This window comes from Chelon labrosus, assembly GCF_963514085.1.
Source record: "Chelon labrosus genome assembly, chromosome: 13".
NCBI lineage: Eukaryota > Metazoa > Chordata > Actinopteri > Mugiliformes > Mugilidae > Chelon > Chelon labrosus.
In genome coordinates this window covers 3,364,728-3,388,685 of record NC_140346.1, presented here as the reverse complement: position 1 = coordinate 3,388,685, position 23,958 = coordinate 3,364,728, and the positions used below count along the sequence as shown (strand labels likewise).

The 23,958-nt window shown below is 44.0% G+C and overlaps 1 protein-coding gene across 1 annotated transcript in view; it reads left to right on the top strand.

The window, feature by feature from the left end:
* Positions 1-776: 776 nt before the first annotated feature.
* Positions 777-23,958, top strand: part of mecom (MDS1 and EVI1 complex locus) — a gene marked incomplete at its 5' end in the record, with an annotated part of 121,209 nt that continues 98,027 nt past the window's right edge. Inside the window, one exon of the mRNA XM_084558766.1 lies at positions 777-813. Coding sequence (XP_084414892.1) covers positions 777-813 — 37 coding nt within the window. The remainder of the gene's footprint in view (positions 814-23,958) is intronic.

Here is a 23,958-nt window from a genome sequence, read left to right as displayed (position 1 = left end):
TAAAATCTTTAATGGCCACACCCTTGAAGGGGACATTGATTAATGTGACTTCATTTAAAGAGAAAAGGTGCGCAGAATGAGGATTGAGGATTGGTATAATTAATGTTCTTCACACTATATAGATCCAGGGTTCTGACTGACTGCACTGCAAAAAAATATATCCATCTTGATAAATCATTTAGTGCTCGGCTTAAAAAAACATTTTTATTTCTTTAAAAATATATATATATCGATTGCATGGGGTAGATTTGTTAAATTAAACTTGTTGGATTTTGTCTTTAAATTTTGTAGATTTAATATCTGGATATATGTGATTTCAGTGTAACGTAAAAAGTGAAACATGCATAGAACAAAACCTCGATTGCAAAGTTTTCTCAAGCCTTAAATACAGGAGAGCGCCCGAAAAAGTGCAACAACTTTGTGCATTCTCTCTCTTTTTTTTTTTTTTTTTTTTTGCAGTGCGCCTATTTGTCCCTCGGTGGCCGTTTGAAAATCTGACACGAAAGGGGAGATGTCCACGATTCACCCCCGCGCCGCACCAGATCACGTTAATATCAAAGTGATAAATCGTCCCAAACTTTTTCTGGCACTTGCTGCCGGCAGATTTCGAGCTGTGCGCATGTGCGAAGGTGTCCAGACTGACAATGCTGGAGAGATAGCGCGTTTGGATTGAGAAACCCAGAGAAAAAGGACAGAGAGAAAAAACAAAAAGGAGGAAAAAAAAAGATTCACGGGGGGAAAAAATCCAAACAAACCCACGCCGAGAGACTGGCACCATGAGGTCCAAAGGCAGGGCACGGAAACTGGCCACGAGTAGGTGCAACATCCCTTTCTTTTTTTCTTTTCAAACATGCCATCTTATATACCTATAGACTGTCGCTGTTATCGTCGCGTCTATTAATAGTTTGTGTAACGATTTCATTTCGAACAGAAGATCACAATCCTCACTTGTGTCTGTTAAGAACCAGCAAAGTGATATTGTCGCGAAGAAAAGAAGGAAAGGCGGTCAGGAGAAGAGTGTAAACTTTAAAGTTAAGGGAGCGATGGGAGAACTTTTCTGCGAGAGGTCCGCTCCAGCATTGGAATTGCTCTTTGCATGTAGTGGGCGCTGTAGTGTAGCGTTGTGTATTGCAAGTTAAAGTCCCCACGTCCTGTGCATCGTCGGTTACATTGCGATCGCTGGTGCTGCTGCTGCTGGTGCTGCTGCTGTGGGGCTGCTGGTCACTTCAGTTTTCCGGGAGAAACTTGGAAAAGCAGGTTGATGGAGAGAAACGAGGAGAAAACGAGGATTTAGACAGGCATGGTAAATGTTTCAGGGAGGGGAGTCTTTGCTTTTAGCTGTTCGTGTATGTGAGTCATGCAGCTCACTCCGAGCTCCCGTTAATGTGTAATATGTGGCGATTGTTAAATTCCACGGAACACCGAAAATGTTGATGTCTTAATTCTTTGGATGGAGTTATGTTTCAGTTAAGACTCCATGCAAATTCATTACTGCAGGCGTCTCACTGTTTACAAAATTCATTGAAAGGTGCTTAAAATATCCAACGAGTCTGATTAAATTAACACTTTTTCCATTAAATCGATTTAACTGCTTGAGCGCAATCAAGAATATGCAAGGAGGTGATTGATACGGCTAATCATGCATTGATCTGCAACAATAAATTATTAAGAATCATATTTTTTCTGAAGTTGCTTTAGTCAAGCTTTACGTGTATTTTTCATCAGCGTTTTGCCTTCATTTCTGTTCTGTTTCCTGTCTTTTGAGAGAACTTTTTAATTGTTGAGATGCATGCAAAATGCAGAGCATTCATGGAAAAAATATATATATTTTAATAGAAAACTATGCAGAAAATGCAACTTTTAACCTAGACCTGTAATAGTGTTTGCAATTATGCATAAATTACAAAATAATATGAAGGACATTTGCTGAGGTAAGACTTAGAGTTTCAGTCAGTCATGCATGCATCTCGTTTTAAGGTTTGTACTGCTCATATTTTTTTATGTATTTTTTTGCTGGTAAATAAAACAATATGGCGTGCTGCAAGAAAATGGTCCGGGCAGCTTAGGTCAACAATCCACAGGCTTTAGAGAAGTTTTATGTGGTCAGGTAAAAGCAGGTTAGTTTGCTACACAGACGTCTTGGTGCACTTTGATCAAGATATAAAGTATTACAGTAGATGCTACTGTATTTGCATTCTGAAAAGAATATGGCGTGTAAGAATTAAAATGGTGCACACAGAAGCTGTACACACACACACAGGCATCATCATCAACATGTCCCTCATCAACAGGAAATAAGAAAGCTTGTCTTTCTTTGCTTGTAGGTCTCTCTTTAATGTAAAATACTGACGTTTTTTTATTTTTATTTCTGCAACTTTATTACATATCTGCTCCCCATTAAAGCCATTCAGTTAATGCACGTGCGCCAGTTCCTAAACATTATTATTTGCGAGATGGCAGAGGAGGATTTGTGCCTCCTAAGTTAGAGTGGGGGAATATTTTGGGGCCCCCGGTGAAACGGGCCCACCCTGGCCCCCAGCCAGGTCTGCACAGTGTCAACAGTGAATATTTAAATTCCCAGACCCCTCATAAGGGCTCTGCTGGTAAATGCGTTCAGTGTGTGCCTCCCTCCTCGCAGCAGTCGTGTGATAAAAAAAAGGGGGGGTTGCATGTAATAGAGGAGGTGATGGAGAGGTGGTAAACGTAAGAGTGATGGATGGAGGCTGACTGATTAGTCCGCGCGTCCAGATGTAATGCGGTGCGCCACTAAAACTCCCAACTACGTATAGCCAAGGCGTGCAGGCCGCACCCCGTCGTGAATTGTTGGCCACAGAGAGATGAAGGAGGGATGGTGGGGGGGTGGCTTTGGTGATCCAAACTATCTCGGTGCAGGCCTAATTAAAGGTCCACTTAGCATACTTGTGTCTCAATAAAAACCTTTTTATTACAATGTGTTTAGAGTGCTTTGATAATTTGTTAGAAATAATTACAAAGACGATTAATCTCACACGATCCGCTTAGAGTAACACCTGCAGGGATATAAATGCTGGAAAAATATAGATGGTAAGGTGAAAAATGTTTAAAAAGAAACAAGTGGCAATGGAGCTTTTAAATCCGATGTGCGTCCCGAGGCGCGCCATGGCCGTTTGCTCACCACAAAAATTCTGGTCAGCCATCGCTCACTTCGATGCCATTCGCGTGTCTCCAAAGAAACTGGGCCCTCTCATTATTTTAGACGCGTTATTATTCTGACAATGCTGACTGGCACAGAGGAAGCTGTGTGTGCGTGTATGTGTGAGAAAGCCAGGCCTTGGTGTCTCGCTGCCCGTCAGCGCCTCTCTCCTCTGGAGCTGAAAAGTGCGTCGTCCTCCTCACATTGTGCAATGGGCCATGCATCCCGCGTTTGTCTGGCGGAGCTCATTAAAACGGTTAATAGATCGGCCCATTTAAAAGGTGAGAGGGAGCGGGCCGGCGCGAGGAAAGTGAAATAGAGACCCCCATTAAATGGCCCTTGTTGTCCCGGAGCGGCGCTCTTTGCCTGCGCTCCGCTTGATGCCAAAGCTGCGTATACAAATGTCCCATATCTCCTCCGGTAATGGACTGGGTCAAGAATCACCGGGGCCCCGGCAGAAGTTACCCCCTTCTATTGTCCTGCTTGGTTAGCTTTTGCTTTGAACTTGGTTTCTGATGCAAATAAATAACCAAATTGCCAACTATTTTTTAAAGTGACGAACAGAATGTAAAAATGATAATACTTCAGTCAAGCTCAATTAAAGAGTCTTCACTAACAATTTGAAAATAGTGTTTGAAATAAAAGGAATTACTTTCCATAATTATGAGTATATTTTTAGTGCAAGATTCAGAACTGCATAACAAGGTGCTGGCGTTTTTGAGTTTATATTATTGCTTTATATCTAAGTTTGTATTAAACCGTAGACAAACTCATAAATGTTTGTGGCTGTATCATTAGAATGCCTGCATTAACTTCTTAGACATGGTGTGTTACAGTTATGTGATCTGTTTACAGCAACACTGCAAACGAGCACATTGTAAAGGGAAAGCTGCTGAACGTCACACGGAATGTAAAACATGTCACAGTCACATATGCTCACACACACCGACATTTATTTGGTGAATTACTTGCGTTTTGAGCTGTAAGTGCGTGTGTGTCTGTGTATGTGTTAGTGCGATGGGACTGTTGGGGGCAGTCTGACTACGACCCGGGCCCTCTCATCTATCAACGCCCCCATCTGTCTTGCGTGTAGTCCACTTTCCTCCTCTCTTACGATGGAAGAAGGGGTTACCCCCCCCCCCCCCCCCTCCTAAAATGGCTCTTTTGGAAGGTCTCTGATGTTAATGAGTCGTCCAGTGCTGCAGTCGCAGGGTTGTAAACAGAGAGCTGACGAGGTTAGTGGTTTGTTTATGCACTGTTGTCACCCACTTGAAGGATGGCCCCTGTCCCAAGCAACTAGGGAGCTTCCAGACCCTGTCATTGGTCCCCTCTGAGGCCCGGCACAGTGGCCCTGCCCCAGGGGCTTCCATTCCCTCTTTTTAAACAGTTTTTTGCCATCTCTGATTATATGTGAGGAATTTCATAATGCATAAAGTGTGGTGTTTGAACATTGATGGAGGTGTGCCTGTGTGTTGTTTTGTGTGTGTGTTGGGAGGGGGTTACTGGTGCAACGGTCCAGACAGGGCAGTGTGGGAACACCAAGGGGATGGATGGAGGGAGGAGGGTGTGCAGCAACATGTCAAGCCTGGGAACCACTGTGTGTTTACCACAGGGAAACTGTACCAATAGAGAACAATGAGCGAGCCTTACCCCTTCTAAATAAAAAAGGCATTTCTGCTTTCTTCTTCCCCCTAAAGGTCATGGAGTTAGAGATAGGGAGTCCACACAAAAGCCTCCAGTCTGTCGGCAGTCTGGTCTGGCCCAGTACGGTGCCAAGGCTGAGGTCATTATCAACAGAGCAGTCCCAAGCTAAGCATATTTTTATAGTGTGTGTGTGTGTGTGTGCGCGCGCTTGAAAGGGAGGTGAGCATGTTTATGCGCTTATTTGGTTGAGTTTGCACATGCACAAAACAAAGGCCCTCGAGTTTACAGTGGGGTTGTCAAATGCGTGACGTCCCGCCATTTTCTCATCACAAATTGGTCCGAGATGAATGGCATTTTGCTGAGCTGAAAAGTTTACCCAGACATCAAACTGATTTGTGTGTCGTTATGATGTCTGAGGAGATATAATGTCAACAGACTGCTGATGGCGCAGTTCACCCGGGCTATTAATGAGACGCTGTGAAGTTAGCACTTCTTGGAACGCTTTGGGGAGAGATGTCTGTTAGCTAATTAAAAAAACTCAATCATTTTATATGCTCCAATCAATTACCTGGAGCAGGTGGTAGAAACAGGGCCCGACACTCTGGCCTCATGTCTCACATCAGCTAAACTACCCTAAGTCACTTTACTACATTGTTGAGCGCTTTTATGGAGACAAAGACTAAACAAGAGCTTTGATATGACTTCATGCTAGCTGCCAATATGTGTGCTTTTTGCATGTGTGTTTGCTGGCAGCAGTTTGAACATTTTACATAGTACACACCTCTTTTGAGGAAGTCTTGTCAACAGCTTGTCTACATCCAGTTACCCCAAGTGGCATTTAGTGTGTCTAAGAAACAGATTTTCCTCTTTTATTCTCGTTGCTCATCTTAGTGGTCCTGTTGCTCATTTTTGATATCACCAAAGTTCCTCTGAAACAAAGATAAATGTCTTTGAACTAGCGCGTGTGACACTCTGTTGCTTGTGGACGCTGCATTTTAATGGCTGTCCCGGAGGGTTGATAGAGAGAACAGTGGTTGCGCACTGGAGGGAACACACAGCTATAAACAGGAATTACCCAACAATCGTTTTGTGAATGTGGCGATAACAGTGTGTTCCAGCTCTGCTCGGGGATCTCCCTGGGTGGAGCAGGCTGGCCCCAGCGGCAGGAGTGAGCGAGGGAGGGTCCAAGGAAGGATAGTCATTTCGGATTAACGGGGGCAAAATTGGGTCATGTCAGGGAGCAGGGCAGAGCAGATGTAGTCAGGGGGTGTACATGTATGTGTTTGCGTACAATGTGTATGTGATTCCTGTACACCTTTTATCTCTGCCATGACGAGCCCCCCACTCTCCACCCTGAAACTCATTAAGCGCTGACCTCTAGCCCCCGCAGGACGGGAGAGATGAGGGGAGGCGATGTGATCAAAGCTGGGACCTTCCTGATGAAGTTTGGACTGCACCACATTCACCTGATTGGATCTGATAGCAGCTGCCTTGGCTGTGCTGCAGTACAAGGCAACGCCAAAATAAAGATCATGATAAACTGAGAATTTGTCATTATCATCTAGGGACATTAAGGATGATAAATTTAAAGATTCACAGAATATGTAATTAGTTTTCTTGGGGTGTACAACACTTGAAACATTTTTACACAAAGGACTTCCAAATAAATGATGACGATATTGATGTATGCTTTGTGAACCACATTTTCTTCCCAGTTCTTTTTTTTTCTTCTTTCATGGACATCGTCAAGCACCTCTCCAGTTTTTGGAAGTTGTACTTATTATTATCCGGGACGCATGCATCATCAAAGTTCACCTTACTGTTCCACTTCAAATCCCTTATCTGAGAAAAGAAAACATCACATCCCTGTCCTTAGAGATCTGTCCCTGATTTCCTCTCTATGTGTCTGTATAAGCCATGCACTTTTCAGTGTGCGCACAAGTGTTGCTGGTCAGCCAGGGTCGCGGCAGAGGAAAGAATGTGTCTGTGGAAAAGAATGTGGGCCTGATTAGCGCTTCTTACCTGTAAATGAACTGGACGTGCCGGCGTGTGATGAGACCGAGGAAACAAGGGAACAATAGGACAGTAGAGATTCCTTTCCACGCCACATTCCAGCGATCCTGCAGCCGGGGCCCCCCGCTTGGAGCTTTGATGAACCCTTCTCGCGGCTTCCTGGGATTGTCGCTCCTCGGCAAACACAAAAACATAAAGCGGCCGGTGAGTGGGGCCAGGGAAGAGAGAGCACGGCCCTCCTCAGGATGTCCTGTTTTGATTAGCGTTAGCATCCTAAAAGCACCGTAGGAATATTATTCTAACACGGAGAAGAGCTTAGCGGTGACACATCCACTTCTTTCCACTCTGTGACCTCCAAGGTCAAATACACTACAATGAGCCAGGAATCAAAGAGGTGCTCCTCACCCTGTGATTTGACTGAGGAAATCATGTGAGGAAAACAAGGCGATAAAACGATAGGGAGAGGCTTCAGGGCCTGTCAACAGGTGTCAAGAATTTGTCAAGCCATTTTCCAAGAAATACCGGGCAGTGTCTGTAATTGTGTCAACAGCAAATTGATGGTGTCTCTAAAACTCAATTTAACATTCTCTAACAATCAATGTAAGGTTGGCACTTATGAACTTACTAAACAGTTTAATAACTGATTTTTTTTTTCTCAGTTAGCTGACATTATCTTACAGTATTCTCAGTATTGCAGTTCTGTATTTTGAGCACCAGCTTTTATGCACAACGTGCTCTTTCAGCAGCCTACACTACATCTTTTCTGTCTCCTGTGGAATCAGAGAGCAGTGAAGCATTGCAGCATGGTCTGTTGTTTTGCTGGTGCTTGAGGGCTTTAGTTTGACAGGAGGGCACCACTTTGTTCACCTCAGTGTCCAGAGGCGACCCCTAGGGACCTCGAAGCCTGGACGTCTCTGTCAGGGCTGTGGCAAGACTGGGGCAATGGGGGGCCCCTCAGCTCACTGGGTCAGTGGACAAGCTAATCGATTTTATCTCCGTTTCACACACCACGCCAAACCCCTACTGGCCTGATATTCACATGTTCACTGTTCAAAGGGTTATGCTCCTTCTATCTTCTGTCTATCTTTTTTTCTCTTTTTGGCTTTTCTTTCTTTCACTCACTTCCTCCACATTTCTTTTCTCATCTGTCTTCCTCCTTGCTTTGTCTATCATCTTCCATCATATTCGTTTCCCTCTTTCTCCTTCCATTGCTCCTTCTCTTTCGCCCCCTTTTGGGAGGAAACATTTCACAGTGGATTCAGATGCTATTCATGTCCCTTCATTTTTTGAAGTGAATTTACAATCAGTCAGTGAATTAATTTTAACTGGATTATATTGCAATATTGTTTATCAGTCTGTACTCAACAAATGAAAAACATGTTTTTAGATTTTTTTTTCAAATGTATTAAAAATTTGAAACTGAAATCTCAAATTTAGGGAGGTATTCACACATTTTGCTGTGATACTTCATATTGTGGGCAGGTGCGTCCTCTTTCATTTGATCAGAAAGACGAGCTTTGATTGGGGAGGTGACCAAAAGCGCCACTATATTTGTTGTCCTTCTCAGCAGATTTCTGTCAGCATGGCCAAGATGACTGGCTGGACTTTTTAAAGTCACTACGTCTGGTGAACAACTGTTGATCACCTGCCTGAAACCATCCTTATGGTGAAGTATGGTTAGTGGAAAGGAAAGAGAGGCTGGTCAGAATAAAGGGTAGGATGAGTAATGAACATCAAATACAGAGATGTCCAAGGCAACTGGGGTTATTCTTTCTGCACATAGCCAAGCTAGAGTGATTTTGGGTCTTTCTGATAATATATTTTTTTTTCATCATTGGTTTGTTTAATAAATTGATGGACAAGTTTTATGTATATTAACAATTCAATGTGCAAGACAAGACAATCTGCAAACATATGTGCAAATACTTACATAATTCACAGTTGACACTTAATTGAGCCACTCAGCCCGTCTCCATATTGGCACTTCCGTTGAATGAGGCTGGTAGGTAGAGGGAGGAGCCCCTGTTTTCTCGGCCATTCCTCTGGATAAGCGTTGGAACAAGGGAATGAAAGCTTTGGGAATGGTCTGGAAACTTTCCATTCATCAGTGTAAGGAGATACTGCGCTGACAGTTAGCAGACGGCCGGCCAAGTACAACACGGGACAGCCGCGTGGGCCTGCAGTGCTCAGCTCAACAGGCAGACAGAGCGAGACCAGACCAAACACCCCACTCATCTCTGTTCAAGGAAGTAACATGTGTTAGCATTTCAGGCATCCATTCTCTCGCTCGCAGTGACTCAAGTGTGAACAGTGGAATAAGCAAATGATTATGAGTGCAATCATAACTAATACAGTAATAAAGAGGAGCAGGGGGCAGCAAAGTATAGCATACGGACAAATAATGATTACATGCTGTCATTTAAGTAGAGGAGCAAAATGTAGCTTGGTTTAGTTATTTTCAAATTTGGCAAAACTCCTTTTTAGGATTCTAAAAGAGCATTGAGTACCTATCTGTCTATCTGTCATTGAAATTATGTACTTACATTTTTGATGCCTTTAAACTCTACTGCACAAACTCTCACAATTCACTTCCCATCAGCCACTGCAGCAGGACTCAATGAATGCATACTCTAAGGGTCTTACATGTATGGAAAGAACAGCTTTACACGGTATTCACATCCTTACCTCCCTTGGCTAAAAGACATCTAAGCATAACAACTTACATAGTATTTGGACACACTTCCTTGGAGTTGAGATGGGACAGAGGATTGGCAGGACATTGCAGGTGTGAGTCTGTGTCTCTCTGCCCAGCCATTAATCGCTGCCATCTGACAGTTCAATCTACAAGGGGCCGAGAGGAGCAGCCGGCTGGTTACCAGTGCAGGTCATTACTGAGCATGGAGGCAGCCAATCGCATCAGCGATCAATGACAAAGGCTGTAGAGGGGACGAAAGCAAAAAGTGAAGGAGAAGGGAAGGGAGGTAGGGTTGAGAAAGGCATAGGGTGAGAGAGGCAATGGAAATGTAAGGATGAAGGGAGGGGAGAGGAGAGGTATGGCAGGATAATGGTAGTTATGCTGCTGAAGGTCAGCACTTGGTTGTGGAGTGGATGACAAACAGGCTGTCAGCTGCCAAGAAATGGAGATATTCATCCAGTGCTGCACAACAAAAAATATGGCCCCTTGCACGTGCATGCACATAAATGTGCACGGACACAGCCATTGCCATAGCAGCTTGATTGAGAATGCAGCAAGGGAATTTAGTGTGAGCCATTGTTTTATGAATTCCATATACAAGGTGTTGGCAGTCTGCGCCGCCCTTTTAGTGGTCAGTTCGGGCCGTGCTGTAGTAAAAGTAATGACTGGCTGTGAATAAAAAAATCAGTTCATGAAATCGCCACAACTCCCTTGCGGCTCTGCCTCTGCTGCCTACCATGTTACCATGGGAACTGGTGCCATGACAAGGTCTGTCCAGTGGTGTTTACCCTGCCCCAAGAAGTCAAACGCAGTCTGCCTTTAACAGAAGGAATTCCATTTGTTTTACAAACTTTATAATATTTCTTATCCCAGTGCATGCCATTTTTTTTACTTTCTCCCCCATGTTTTTCCTCAGTCTCAAAAAAACATTGACGATGGGATTCACTGACGTTGTGGGTGACGGTGTTTGGCCAGGACTCTGATAAAACAACAGGGACATCTCTCTTTTCTCCCCAGAGGCTTAGAATAGCGGATCTTGTTTATATTATCACTCAGATCCACTGGCCCTCTCTTCCAGACAATGATTCACACACACACACACACACACACACACACACACACGGGCCATCCCAGCATGGACACCACTGAGCGATGATGAGTCATTATGGAGGAGGTGCCCTTCGACCTCCTCCAGTCTTTATGGACCACTCTCTGGCAGAAACATATTCCCTAATGCCAAGTTCCTGTCCATCTGCCTGTCTGTCTGTCAGACAGTCAGGCCCCTTAGTCTCTCACTTTCTCTCTCTCCCCTGAGTTTCACACACCAATACATACCAGACATCCCCGTCTCTGTTTATTTAAATAACAAACAGGAAAAATATCTCATTTTCCCATTACTAAATGGTTTGAATTTGATAGTTTTCATGTATTCCACAGTGAGAATAATGGACGTAAGTGATGATTTGTTCTAAGATCGCTTTTATATGAACTTGAGAAATGCCGTCTGCTATCCAAGGGCGCGATAGTTTAGAAGATTAATTATATCTCTTTATCCTAACTTACTATGTTGAGATTGGCATGCAGCATCTCTTTAGCTGAATTCACAGTAACCTAATACATCTCTTTGCATGCAATTGTAGTAATTCCTCAGTGCGCAGAGGTGCAGTGCAGTAACGGAAAGCAGAGGAAAGGAGTCAGTTTGGATTTCTTCACATATTTTTCTCTTCTTCGATGTTACTTTGTTAATCTAATACTATCACTCTGCCAAGGGTATTCTGTGTAGATCAGGCTGCTAATATGTTTGTTGTATTTGCTAGCATTTGATCCTTCTCTTGACAAATGCAATTTGCTTGCCCTGATTTGATCAGTTGCAGCAGCATATTTCCTTGCAGACGGAAACATATAAACCCTCCATACAAAAGGAGTTTAAATGTTTTTGCGCCTGCGAGAGAGGAAACTCTATTACAGGTGTCCTGGACCACGGGGCCCTGCTGGCTCTGATGAAATGCTCTTTGGGTGTTAATGTAATTCTGATTTCGCCTAGCCTGGAGACTTGCCACCTCTGGGGTATTATAACTGGCTCTGAAATGCAGAAAACAAAGTCTGAATCTGAACCGTACAATTACAATGGTGAAAACTTTGAAGGGCACTTCCTGAGGTAACATGGTAATCTCTCCAGGGACTCCAGAGAATGATGCTGTATAATTTTGGTGATGTTTTTGTGGAAAAAGCATTGTTTTATGTGTGCACAGTGCATGCAACTTGTAAAGTACTGGTGAACATATACCCTGCCTGGCTTTGACATGGAACGTACTGTATAGCACCGTAGGAAGCAGACATGTCATGGTAACATGACACGTCTGTAGAAACAGAAAAAAACTATTTGAGTAAGGTCTAAGTCTTTCTGGTAAAAGTCAAGGAATCTTCATGAGAAGATCACATCTGATTTGACACATACCTGCAGCTGTTGCAGTACAACAATGCCAAGGTCTACCACAGACAAAGCTCTCATCCTGTGGCCTACATTGCACGAGCTACTGTAGGTTTGTACACCTTGACCCAATAGAACCAGTAACACAAATAAAAAAAACTATGCCCTTCACATGAGCAATATTGTGGCGTTCCCATAAGTTATATCTATATCTATATTTTATCTCATTCAGTTCTGGGTGAAATCAAAACTGTGAATGACAGCCATTCTAACCCATCATTTAGTTTCACAGCCAGTTCTGGACATCACTTGACACGTCAGTCAGCAGACTTTGTTTGAATCGCATGCCCTTCCTTCAACATAAATGAGATAACTGCATTTAAAAAATAATGATAATAATTCTAACTTTATTGTTTAAATGTTCAAACTCATAAAAGGCAACACTCACCACCAGATTTATACACAGCTGAAAATTCAACTGCCCTGCAAAACAAGTGACCCATTTCGGCCCCTTAAGGGTTCACAGACATAGGGTGCATGCTAGCTGTCACATCGTCAGCTAGCCCAGGGCCCCACAGATCAAATACAGGTATGATTTATGTGCGCTGTCTCAGCCTTCACACCGCATGTTCGCCTGCGCTGGAATTGTTGGCCAAATCCAACAGCAGTAGTAATTTGTCTCCTTATGTGTGGGAGGTGAGGGGCGAAGGTCAGTGAAATGAAAATGACCAGACCATACTTAATTGTTGTATCTATTTGCGGTTTGAGACAGGATGTCTGTCTGAATGTCTATCTGTCTATTTGTCCATCTGTCTCGCTTGTGTCTTGGCGCCGTGTTTTATGTCGAGACCCTCTGGCTGCAGTCAGCCATTATGGGCACTGATCTGATCCAGCAGGAGCGCAGGGTTCACTGAAGAGATCTCTTTGGGCCAGATAGCATCATTATCACAACATACAGCCTGATGGAAAAGTTTAGTTGTTTTTTCTGACCTTTTAATTCTATTCTTGCGTAACCCTGCAAGGTCCCATGCAAACATATCCCTATAAATATGATTGGTGCTGAATTATTATTAAGTCATTATTATGTATTTTTATTGTTACTTTTATATAGGTGTTGGGAACTCGGCAAACTCACTAATAGCCAACGACGTGAAGCTTCAACCCTATTTTGCTAGCAGCTTGGAACATCTGACAAGGTTAAGCCAGTAAATAGTGGAGAATGCTTCCTGTGTGTGATTACATTTATCACATATAATTACGAAGTTCTGTTCTGTCGGCTCATGATGACCCTTGACCTTGAGTGTGACAGTTGCAGGCTGGTGTTGCCAGACACCCAAATGTGCTGTCCAGGTTGTGCTACTCCACAAAGTCTGGTTTCCGTTGCGGGATCGAGTGTCTTAGAATGTCTGTCTGTCTAAGCCTTTCAATTTCAGAAACTCCTTTGTGAGTCCTCGTTTTAACAGAGCCGATTTGTCACTTGTACCAAATTAATGGTACCAAAATTAATCTGTCTTAATAGAGGTTTGCTCTTTGCTAATAGTTATGTAAACGCTATGATTATCTCAAGAAACACCAAATAGTATTGAAAGTTCAAAAGACTACGTTTGACCATTTACCTGGCTGATAACCTGTGGATACAGTTTTACATTTCATTGTTTCAAGGCTGGCAGTAACAGGGATGTTACTTCACATGCCATATAACAATTAGCTGTAATGCTTAAGGCAGTATATGTCTCCACTGATACTACAGTATGCTTACAGGGATCGGCTGCAGTAACTTAACATCCTTTCACACTGCGATCTTTGGCTGCCCCAGATGAAAGTTCATCAACCTGAAAGAGTTTTGCAGATATCGTTGGTCTTTGTTCCCGGCTCCAGTAAAGTGGTCGTACTTTTCACTATGAGAGAGGATCACAGATTTCCGTTGTGAAAGGTCTTGTGAACAAAGAATGCCTCCCACAGTGTCAGACCTTGTGTGACTGCTGCTACAACAGTATGAAATGATGCGCTTATCGACACAATATCACAATTATTTTTGGTTTCATCTTGTGCATGTACTGTGCATCATCAGTACATACACTTATGCTGCCTGCAGCCTGGATGAGAAGTCCTCATTCTCCTCCTTCTCTTCTATGAATATTTTCCTATAGACATAAATAGTATTATTATTATGCAATGGCTTGTTCCTTGCTTTACTTTCTTGTTTAACACTTTAGTGGTGCCGATGTATTGCGTTACGATGTTTGCGTCCTGTCCTAGTAGGTGTCATTTGCCGGTTTATATCAAATTTGATGTTGTACCCAAGTTTACTAGATCCATGCTGCGCCACATGCCTTGCATTAAACATATAATATTACTGAAATCTCACAGTCTGTAGACTAAATATAATTCATAGTAGCTGATGTTCATACATAAGCAAAGCAGTGTCAGCAGTTTTAAAACCCAGGTAGTCAACACTTTTTCTTTGTGGACCTTTTGTTGCTGTAGGCTTTACTTTTCAAATGATTTCAACTCTTCTCTAAATCTTAGACTTTCTTTCCTTTGTTTTCTTCCTTCTGCCTTCTCCCCTCATCCTGTCCAGTGCTCTGTCATTTGTTCTTCCTTTTCCTTTGCACTTGTACCCTTTTGGTGTTATAATTCCCACCTATTATTTCTGTCCCAAGCCCTCATTAGTCATGTCGCTGTCAGCCGCCAGCTGCAGACACACACATACACACAGCCGCATATATTCCTGCACATGCACAGGTATGGAAGTCATCAAGGCGAGGTCAGAGGTCTGCCTCATTACCCAGCTCCAGCGAAAACTTTTGGTGTGTTTTATGCGCTGGTATCAGAAAGCAGGAGACAGGGAAATGAGGGGAGGGAAAGGCGGAACAAGGGGGGTATAGAAAAGCAAGATAATGAAGGAGATGAATGTGATTTTAGGAGGAAATAAGAGAATGAGGTGGGAGTGGAATGGGACAAGACAAAATGACCTGCACTTCTTCTTTATCTCTTCTTATCTAGCACACCCACTCCACTCTGGCCACATAAACCAGATCAATATGACCCAGTGAGAAGATAAGAAACTGTGGTTAGGTGGAGGATGTGGAGGGTTGAATCAGACTCAGAGAACGAGGATCTCCTTGTCTGCTCTCACCACAGATGTCGCTGTCAGCGTACTTGACTGGTGTTTCCTGACATTAAACACAACATCTCTGAATAAAGTCCAACAGAAGCCCATTCATTCATTAATCCTCTTCTGCTCTCTCTCTCTCTCTCTCTAACACACTCTCATACAGTACTGAGGCTTGATGCTTGCACGGGACCTGATACATTGACATGAGACAGAACGCAAAGCAGTGCGTGTGCATGTTCAAGTTCAGCCTGGGAGGTCACCGAGGTGTCTTTGCCTGTGTGTGCGTGTGTGTGTGTGTCAGCTGTGAGCAGTCAGGGGGACATTGGTGATGCAGACTGACGGGGGACATAAACACTCAGTAGTATGCTGAAGGGGCCCATTGTCTCAAGCGCCGCCATGTCAGTCTCTCTGTGTAATGGAATGATCTCTCTGTATGTTTGTCTAATTGCCCAATCTGTCCCTGTCTGTCTGTCCTCTGATATGTCTATCTGAGAGCTTGACTGTGTCTTTCTTTCCTGTGTTCAGTGTCTGTTTATATTTGTACCTCCACTTTAGGTCTGAAGCCTCATTGTAGACGTCTCCTGGGTGACAATTTCTTCAAAAGCCGGTTTGTTTCTTGTATGTGTTCTTTTCTGTTACTCCTTGTCAAATCAAGACATGTCAGTCCACAGTTATACACCAGGTGTCAGATCACACATTAAATGTAAAGAGAGAGACACATACACGAAGTAATAAAACAGTAGGTGTAAATAGTAATACTGAAGACAATAAATGTCTGTGTTAAGATGTATCACAAAGGGCACCGGTGCACGGGTGGTGGGATGGTTACCGCCAGTGCAAGAGAACATGCTGGGGGGGGGGGGATTATTGGTTGTGGTGTTCCGTAGCTGTGGCTGAGCCCAGAAAGGAGGTAAAGGTGTGCAGAGGATATGAGATTTTTTTGGGGGTGGAGGTGCTGGGACCATGATGAGGTGTGTGAGATTAATGGGAGTAGAGCTGTAAGAGAAGAGGTGCTGGGAACATGCCGAACAGCCATTGGAGATTTTTGTCAACGTGTGTGTGTAGCTTTGAGAGAAACCTCTATGTTCACTCGTATCGGCCCCTGGCTGATTGGAAGACAAGTGTATTTCACATTATGTGATGTTCTTGCCGGAACATGAGGTCCTTATCCTGTTACGTCGACTCAAAATCATTAATCATAATCATTAAGTTATTAGAAAAATGTGAGTTTTTATTCATTTCATTCAGCAAAGACTTACTATTACTTATTAATATGTTTAGAAGGATTACTGACACAACTAATACCTTTTTCTTTTACAGTCCTAACTTATCTTACACTCTATAGCTATGTATTTAATAGATATTCAGCTTACCACAAATATTTAAAACATTGTGTGATTATGATGTACACTTTAAAGTAGACACATCCTATAAAAGTGTACAGAACACTTTATGTTTTATACTCTTAAAATACCAAGTCCCTTTCCAGCTCCACATCCACTTTTAGCAGACTCTTTCTGCACACAGTTACCAGCTAGAGTTACTGCTACTGTCATGTTTGAAACCAAGAGGCATACAGAGGGGCTCAACTGTAGTAATAATCCAATTAGAGTAATAAGTAGCCCGGAGATTGACACGGAAGGCTTTTTTTAAGGCATGTCTCTTGAAGGACACGTTTCCGTGTGCCGGCCTCCTGTTGGCACACACGCAAATGTCTGTTTGAATGGCTCCAGCTTAGCTTCTCTTGCTCTCTCGTCTGTTTATTGTAGATGAGGTGGGGATGTTTATACTCTCTATGGTGCAAAACAAACCGGTCCGAAGTGTGAGGTGATTCTAAAATAATCCTCGTAGCTCTTTGGCACGTTGACACTGTGTCGGCCCTGCTTGTATTATTTGTTCATTCTGGCCCTGGCATTTTGGTTATTCATTCACTGACCTCTAAGAGATCTCCTTTCCCGGTAAATAAATGGCCAAAAAAAATCTACTTGTAAATCAGTATTCATGACTGGATAATGATATTTGCACTTTGCAGAAATTTCTAAATAATTTTTTGACAGGTGAAGTTTTCTACCAATTTTAATATGCACTCCTTTAAAAAGAAAAGAAGAAAAGGTGACAAATTGTCAGTGTGAGACTGAAAGCGCATTATTGTCACTTGGAAATACATTATGTAAGAGGGAAATTGAATGAGAATATGTGTGGAGCTCTACACAAGAATACTGCACCACACTAAACTAATCAAATGAGCCATTTCATTTTGTTGCCATTCACATCTGAATCAGATATAGATTACATAATGCTTTGTGTCATCAAAGCACATCAGGATCCAGAAGGTCAGGTTACATTGTATCATAAAATCAAAAGAAATGATTTTTGTTAGGATATCTTTTCACGCTTTCTAGTGTCTCCCCCCCCCAGTTGCCTGTGCATTAGAGTTTGTATAAATACATCATAGAAGCACACACAATGGCTGAGGAGGGATGGATGTCAGTGGTCAGAGCAGATAAGAATGACAAAGCTCTACACTAAGCCACGTCACCAGCAGGCCCCTCACCTGCCTGTCTGTCACGCAGACGCACTCAACCATCACCGAGGGATTGTTTGCGCCCTTGCATGCTTGCGCGCGTGCACGTCTTGCGTGTGATTGATGCGCTTTTGCCTTCCGTCAACTCTGCGTCCCCTCCCACCTCGGTCTCGGACCGTCAAGGAAACATGAGGCCTCAGGAGATAGCGGCGTGCTCTCCCAGCCGGCCCTCGGCCTGCTCTGTCTCTCTTTTCTCCTCCTTGTGCCAGTCACCTACTGCTGTGGGAAAAGCAGAGGAGATGAGGCCTTAAAAAACAGATCATTGTCCGCCTCCTAGATTAAAGCCAGAGAATGTGAGCATTGTCCACTGAATGGCTAAACCTTCCTGCTGTCACTCAAATGCTGCTCTGAGCGCTACTTCATGTCTAAGAGGCTTATCTGCAGTGAAAGGCCCCTAGCTGCTCTGGGGAGAGAGGACGTAATGAAGCGTGTTTTTTTTTTTTTTTTTTTTTTTACTCTGTAGGGAGAAACCTGCTGCTGGGGGGTGTGGTGGGTGGTTAGGAGATTCAGGGGGTGGACGTGGCCAGTGGGACAGCTGCAGCACCAGCTCCCCCCTACCCCAACTGCTCCATCCGCTCCTTCTAACTGCCCTACTCGAATGAATTGTCATTTATCTAGTCTCACATGAGAGGGAGCGCCGTATACGCGACATACAGGCCTCAACCCAGGGCAAGCAGGATGGGGGGACATGAGGACATTATGTGAGGACGCGCCCAGGGACCTGCCCGTTGTCTGGGCTCAGCCGGCTGTGGGGATGATCAGCAGGCCACTGATGTGGTCCTCTCTTTGTGCTCTGCTGTTTGAAAAGGGGAAAGTTTAAGTGCTGCTCGTATTCAGGGCTGAGGGCTGACGGCCAGGCTGCTAGGTTTAGCTAAGCCCTGAGGCCTCAGTGTGTTTGTGTGTGCATGAGTGTGAATGAGTGTGCACTTACCACATCACAGCCTAGAATAACTGTAGGTTCATTTGTCAGAAACATTTACAGTGTATGTGCCATTTGATTATTTTTAAGAAAGGTGCCAAATATGCAAAACGCCCCGTGTTATTTATTTTTTAACAAAGAATAAGGGCTGGTTTTCATCTAGGATTGAATTATTAATTAGCAATCCAGCAATAAACGATGAGATGAGGAACAATTGAAAGGCTACTTGTTTCTATACAGTAATTCACATTTCTTTCGCTTGTAGTCTTCTTCAAGCAGATTCCGTTCAGTCTGGTAAATGTTACTACCACCAGCTCCACTTGTTGATTTATAGAACATCTGCCATGATCTCCTCCACTGCTGCGGCATGGCGCGCGTGGATTTTCCCCCAGTGGGCCCGCGTATTAGTTTCACAATGATTTACAGAAGCCATCAGACCCCGAGCCCTGCTGTCCTGTTCTGCCTGCCCTCTGTAGCTCTGCTCGTCTGTCTCTGTGTCATGACGGACACACCTGCATCCTTAGCAGCCGCCTCTAACCATAAGCTCTGTCCACTTCCTGTGAGAAGTAGTGCTGTACTTGACACCAGCCCTGTAACATAAAGAAAGCCAGCTGGGCTCCTGGCATATGAACTACAATAAGAAAAATCTGTATTCAGAATAATAAATTGTCTCACAATGTTCTGCATCTGTGCTCTAGTGAGTTTTTTACTCTAGAAAAGCTTTTTTCTTTAACCCATAACAGAGCGATTCGCTTTAGGAGTACAGGGATGGTGTTTTCTCTCAGTTTTGCGCATCAGACCACGAGCCAAGCGTGCACTCTCTAAATGCGACCCCTGACCTGGGCACCTTGTGGGGTTAGCACTGCCTGCTTCTATTCTGTGCCGTGTCAGGAGGTCGAGTGGGCTGGAGAGCTTCAGAGTAGACCAGAAGAGTTGTCGGACGGAGGGGCAATGGGAGGGGGACGTTAAGTGGTGTGGCCCAGCTGTGATGGGTGGCCCAGAGGTCCATTTGGAGTTCCTACCCCACGCTGGGAGATGGTACATCCCAACAAGTTAAAGGGACTCCATGGTACCAGCATGCGCTTGACTCTATCAAAATGTCAAAATATGAATGTCAAATTGTGAGAACATCTCTCCTGCAGCATGTTTAAATGGAGGCTCCTTGCGTCCTGTGGCGCTCTATCATTTGTTCATGACTTCAGAGTACCATCTTTAGCCGATTCAGAGCAACTAAAACATGAGGATTTAGTTTTAAAGAATAGTTTCATCTTGACTATAGTGTTGACTGTGCTGCTGATATTCCCTCCAATTTTCATGGAACAAAGTAACAGTATTCAAATGATGTCCTTTATGTCGCAAAAATGTTTTTTGTCCTCCTCAAGAGGATGAAAATCGGATTCCTGAGAATCTGAATGTTAAATAGAAAATGATTCATGGGAATGATCGCTACATATCAATGATTCATACAATACAATGTGTCCATGCACCCAAGAGTGATAGGTGCCACATTGTGAAGGAGATGGAGAGTGGATTTGAAGGTTCTTTTTCAGTAAACATTTAAAAGAGTGGAGAAGTGAACAAAAGCGTTAAGAAGGAGCTGTTTTGTTGCCCCTTTTTTAACCTAAATAGGCGGTCTGTCCGACCGAGGCCTTGGCTTCAAAGTATTATCCCACACATGCAATTACCATTTCTATCAACTGGGGAGAAAGATTATGCTTTTTGGGTGTTCTTCTGCGTTTCTTCCAGTGGATTCACTTGGTGAATGTGACACGTTTTGTGTCTCCCACCCCCTATTGAATTTAAAAGTTCTCTATTCTCCGAGTGAGCTGAGGAGAGTCCTACACGCGGGCTGAATAGACACTAAATCTTTCAAGGTTAGGACTTAACCTTCTCCCACTCTAATTCATCTTCAAACTTTAGTCTGAAACCAATCAATATCAGATGATTGGTAAACAATGTGCAGTGTCTGATAGGCAGGTACCAAGGGCCCTCAATGGGATTGCAAATGCTTTGTGCGTTCAGAGTCGCTTTTGCTCTAAAGCACTGTCACAAAAAGTGAAATTACCATTCGCTTGGAATGATGCCATTCATCTTTGTCAGAGCGCCAAGCTCAGCACGCAAGCCGCTCCCCTCAAATTAATTCCTTGTTTTGCATCAGCTGAATTTGCCCAAATCCAGGAGGATGGCTCAGGCTACACCTCGCCTGCACTTTTTTTCTTTTTTAATGTGGCAATTCCAGCTGATTTCACTGTGAACAGAGCCCCATGCCTTTATTTACTGCCTAATCCGCAAAGAAAAGGAAATAGATATGAAAATAAGTTGGGGAAAATGAGATCAATCTGGGTGAGAAATTTCAGTGGTTCCAACCAGGAGTGTTAGAGCAGTGTAATACACACACGGCCCTGAGAGCCCGGTGCGATGCTATTGTCAATTTGTCATCTTATGTTGCAGGAGCTCCTGTACAAAGGTAATGTCTTCCCAGAGGCTCTTAGCCATGTAATATAAAGGGAAAAAACGCTGTAGAATGGAGTTCTGCAAAATTCATTTGTTATCCTGCATAATGTATTCTGTATGTCAGGCCAGTTAACGTATAATTGAGAGAGGAAAAAATAGTAAACAGAAGGCAGTCATTTATTTTCCCTTTTATCAGTTTTTGTCCACCAAGTTAACTGTTTATTGAGTTGTTTGCTGCATTGCACAAAGACTAAATTGTGAAGAACTTTCGAATTTGCAGTGAGATAAGGCTCTCAAATCAGTGGCAACTGAGTATGCAGGAGAAAGGAGAGATACTTGAAACATTTCCACTAGGGGGCTGTGACTGGTTCTTTCTTTCTTTCCATCTTTCCTGCTGCCTGCCGGGTAACCCAGCCCTGCCTCCAGAAGCCAGCCAGCATTTTAGTGGTCACATCTTTGTTGTTTTCTCTCTCCGGCTCATGTCGATCTTATCCCAGTGTTGTTTCACGGTGCTGAGTTCACAGTGACAGCGGTGATGAGATTTTAAAGAGTGGGTTGTTCTCCGCTCTCACTGTCCTCTCCCCGTCCAGCCTAAAATGCTAAAAATGGTGGCGAGGCTAATTTATGGTTGCGGCGACTGTGACCACTGATTTGTGATCCCCCCGTGTTTGTGTTTATGGAACATGGCTTATTTTCTTCGTCTTATCTGACGGCAGATGGACAACATGGTTTGACAGGGTTTATTTAGATGTTTGCTTTTTCCGGCACAAAGTATGATGGAGTGCAATTACCAGGAATGTAGAGTGAAGCCACGGGGTCAAAGGCCTTTTCCTGTCTCCCTCTCTGACATGAGTGGACCAATGTCTCCGTGCCCAATTCTATGTATGTGGTATTTCTAAGTATAGAAAAGTGAGGTGCACGGACGTGTACATTTTTAAGAATATGAATCTCTTTCGGAAGACGGGAGAAGAGCTGCTGGAGATAAGTGGGTCAAGCCTGAGAGACTGTTCTCCACCTCAGACACCTGCACCTCTCCACAGATCCCTCATCAAGGACTCACATTGTCCTAGGGCTCCACCATTGTCTGCTGAAGGGCCCTCCAGATTTGCTCTGAATACCTCCCTGTGCTACTCCAAGTGGACTCGGCCCAGCTCTCCCCAAGAAACAGACAAAACAGTGGATTCCAAAGTGCCGGCCCCTTGGCATTCCCTTGCTTTTGGGAGATAAAGAGGGGAACTTCGGCCTGATTCACTCCTCTGCTCTTCATCCCTCTCCACGGTTCCCCAAAAACCAGGAGATGAGGAGGAGGAGGAGGAGGAGAAGAAGAGGAGACTTGTGAGGGATAGTAGAGGGGTGGTCTCAGGGTCACAGGGTGATTAGTGAGGAGCAGAGTGGCGCTCCTTTTTCCCCTTTGGTCCTCCTCCTCTGTGGTCACTGAGAAATGACTTCCACTGGGGTTACTGGGGAGTGTGGGTGGAGAGGGAAGTGGAGGAATTATTCCCTTCTGTCCGTCTGTCTGGACTATATTTAACCTGCCTGACAAGATGGATGTTTCCAAGGGAATTCTCTCCCCCCAGCATAAACGAAGCCATTATACTCTCCTCTCGTGTCCTCTCCTTTGCTTTTCATTAGAAACTGAGGGTTTATGATGAACTGTCAGGACGACCTTCAAAATAAGTCTGAAATACAACCTGAGCACAGACGCAGACACGCTGGGTCACTGCGGGCTCTGTTATGAACGGAGCACATTAATACTGCTAATTTTACTGTTTATTTAACATGAGACAGGAGTATGTCTACGGACAGACATATCGTTGGTGTCACAGGACCAGAAAACTTTTTTTTTATAGAGCCCAGCTCACACTGTTATGCACACACTAAATTGATACATGCAAACAGACTCCCGCTGTAGTTCTGGTGTGGTGAGCTGGTGCGGGCCATGCGCAAGGACTGGTGTGGAGGAGTTGGAAGTGATTAGGGAGAAATATGCCTGTCTGCCTGTAATGTCAGTAATAGGCAGCAGCACATCAAAGTCCAGGCCTGTCAGAATGATCCGGATCAAACCGGCCCCCATCTGGAAGCCATAACTGACTTTTCACTCATTTAAACACTCTTAAAACACACTGAACAGACATGGAGCTCCCGTCTCTGCTCACCACTCACCACCACTCATATCAGCACCCTGTTCCCTCTGCATGTGTGTGTGTGTGTGTGTGTGCGTGCGCCTCTATTTTCACATTTAATAGTAATCCCACATGTTTAGCCTTCGCGTATAAGGCAACTAATTTGATAAAGAATGTTTTCAGCCTCATTTTTGCAGGACAAATAAAATCTACAGTGTGCCTCCAATCCCGCTTAGACACTCATCTATACATTCCCTAATGAACAGGCAGATATTTTTAACCCAACATAAACATCTGCTCAGCCATGAAATCAAAGATAATATTATTTTTTCTGGAAGGGACAGAAATTGGCACCACCCCATTTCTTTTTAGCTTACAGTGGTAGATAAGTATCTTGTCCTTGTGCGATAATGACACAGTGCATTCTGAGACAATGATGCAGAGCGCACCCCTCTCGTCCGCTTGCTCACAACTTGTTGACTGGACTGCTGGACACATATTATCTCTCTAAACACAAGTCGGACATGGCTCTAAGTGTATTTTAATTGGCTTTGAGCCGCCTTCCTAAAGCAAACAGCTGGCGGTGGAGCTGGTGGTGCGGTGCGCTCGGTGACTGACGGGTGGCTCGCAAGTACGGGTGGGGTGGAGTCCCGTTGCCTGTCTGTCCACTCCACCGGCAATCAGTCCAACACAGGGCTCCATTGTGTTTGTGTATGTGCGTGTAAGAGTTTAATCGTCTGCGTACATGCTCACACTTCACTGTCTGTGTGGGTGCGGTTCAGTTCATACTGAATTTGTGTGTCAC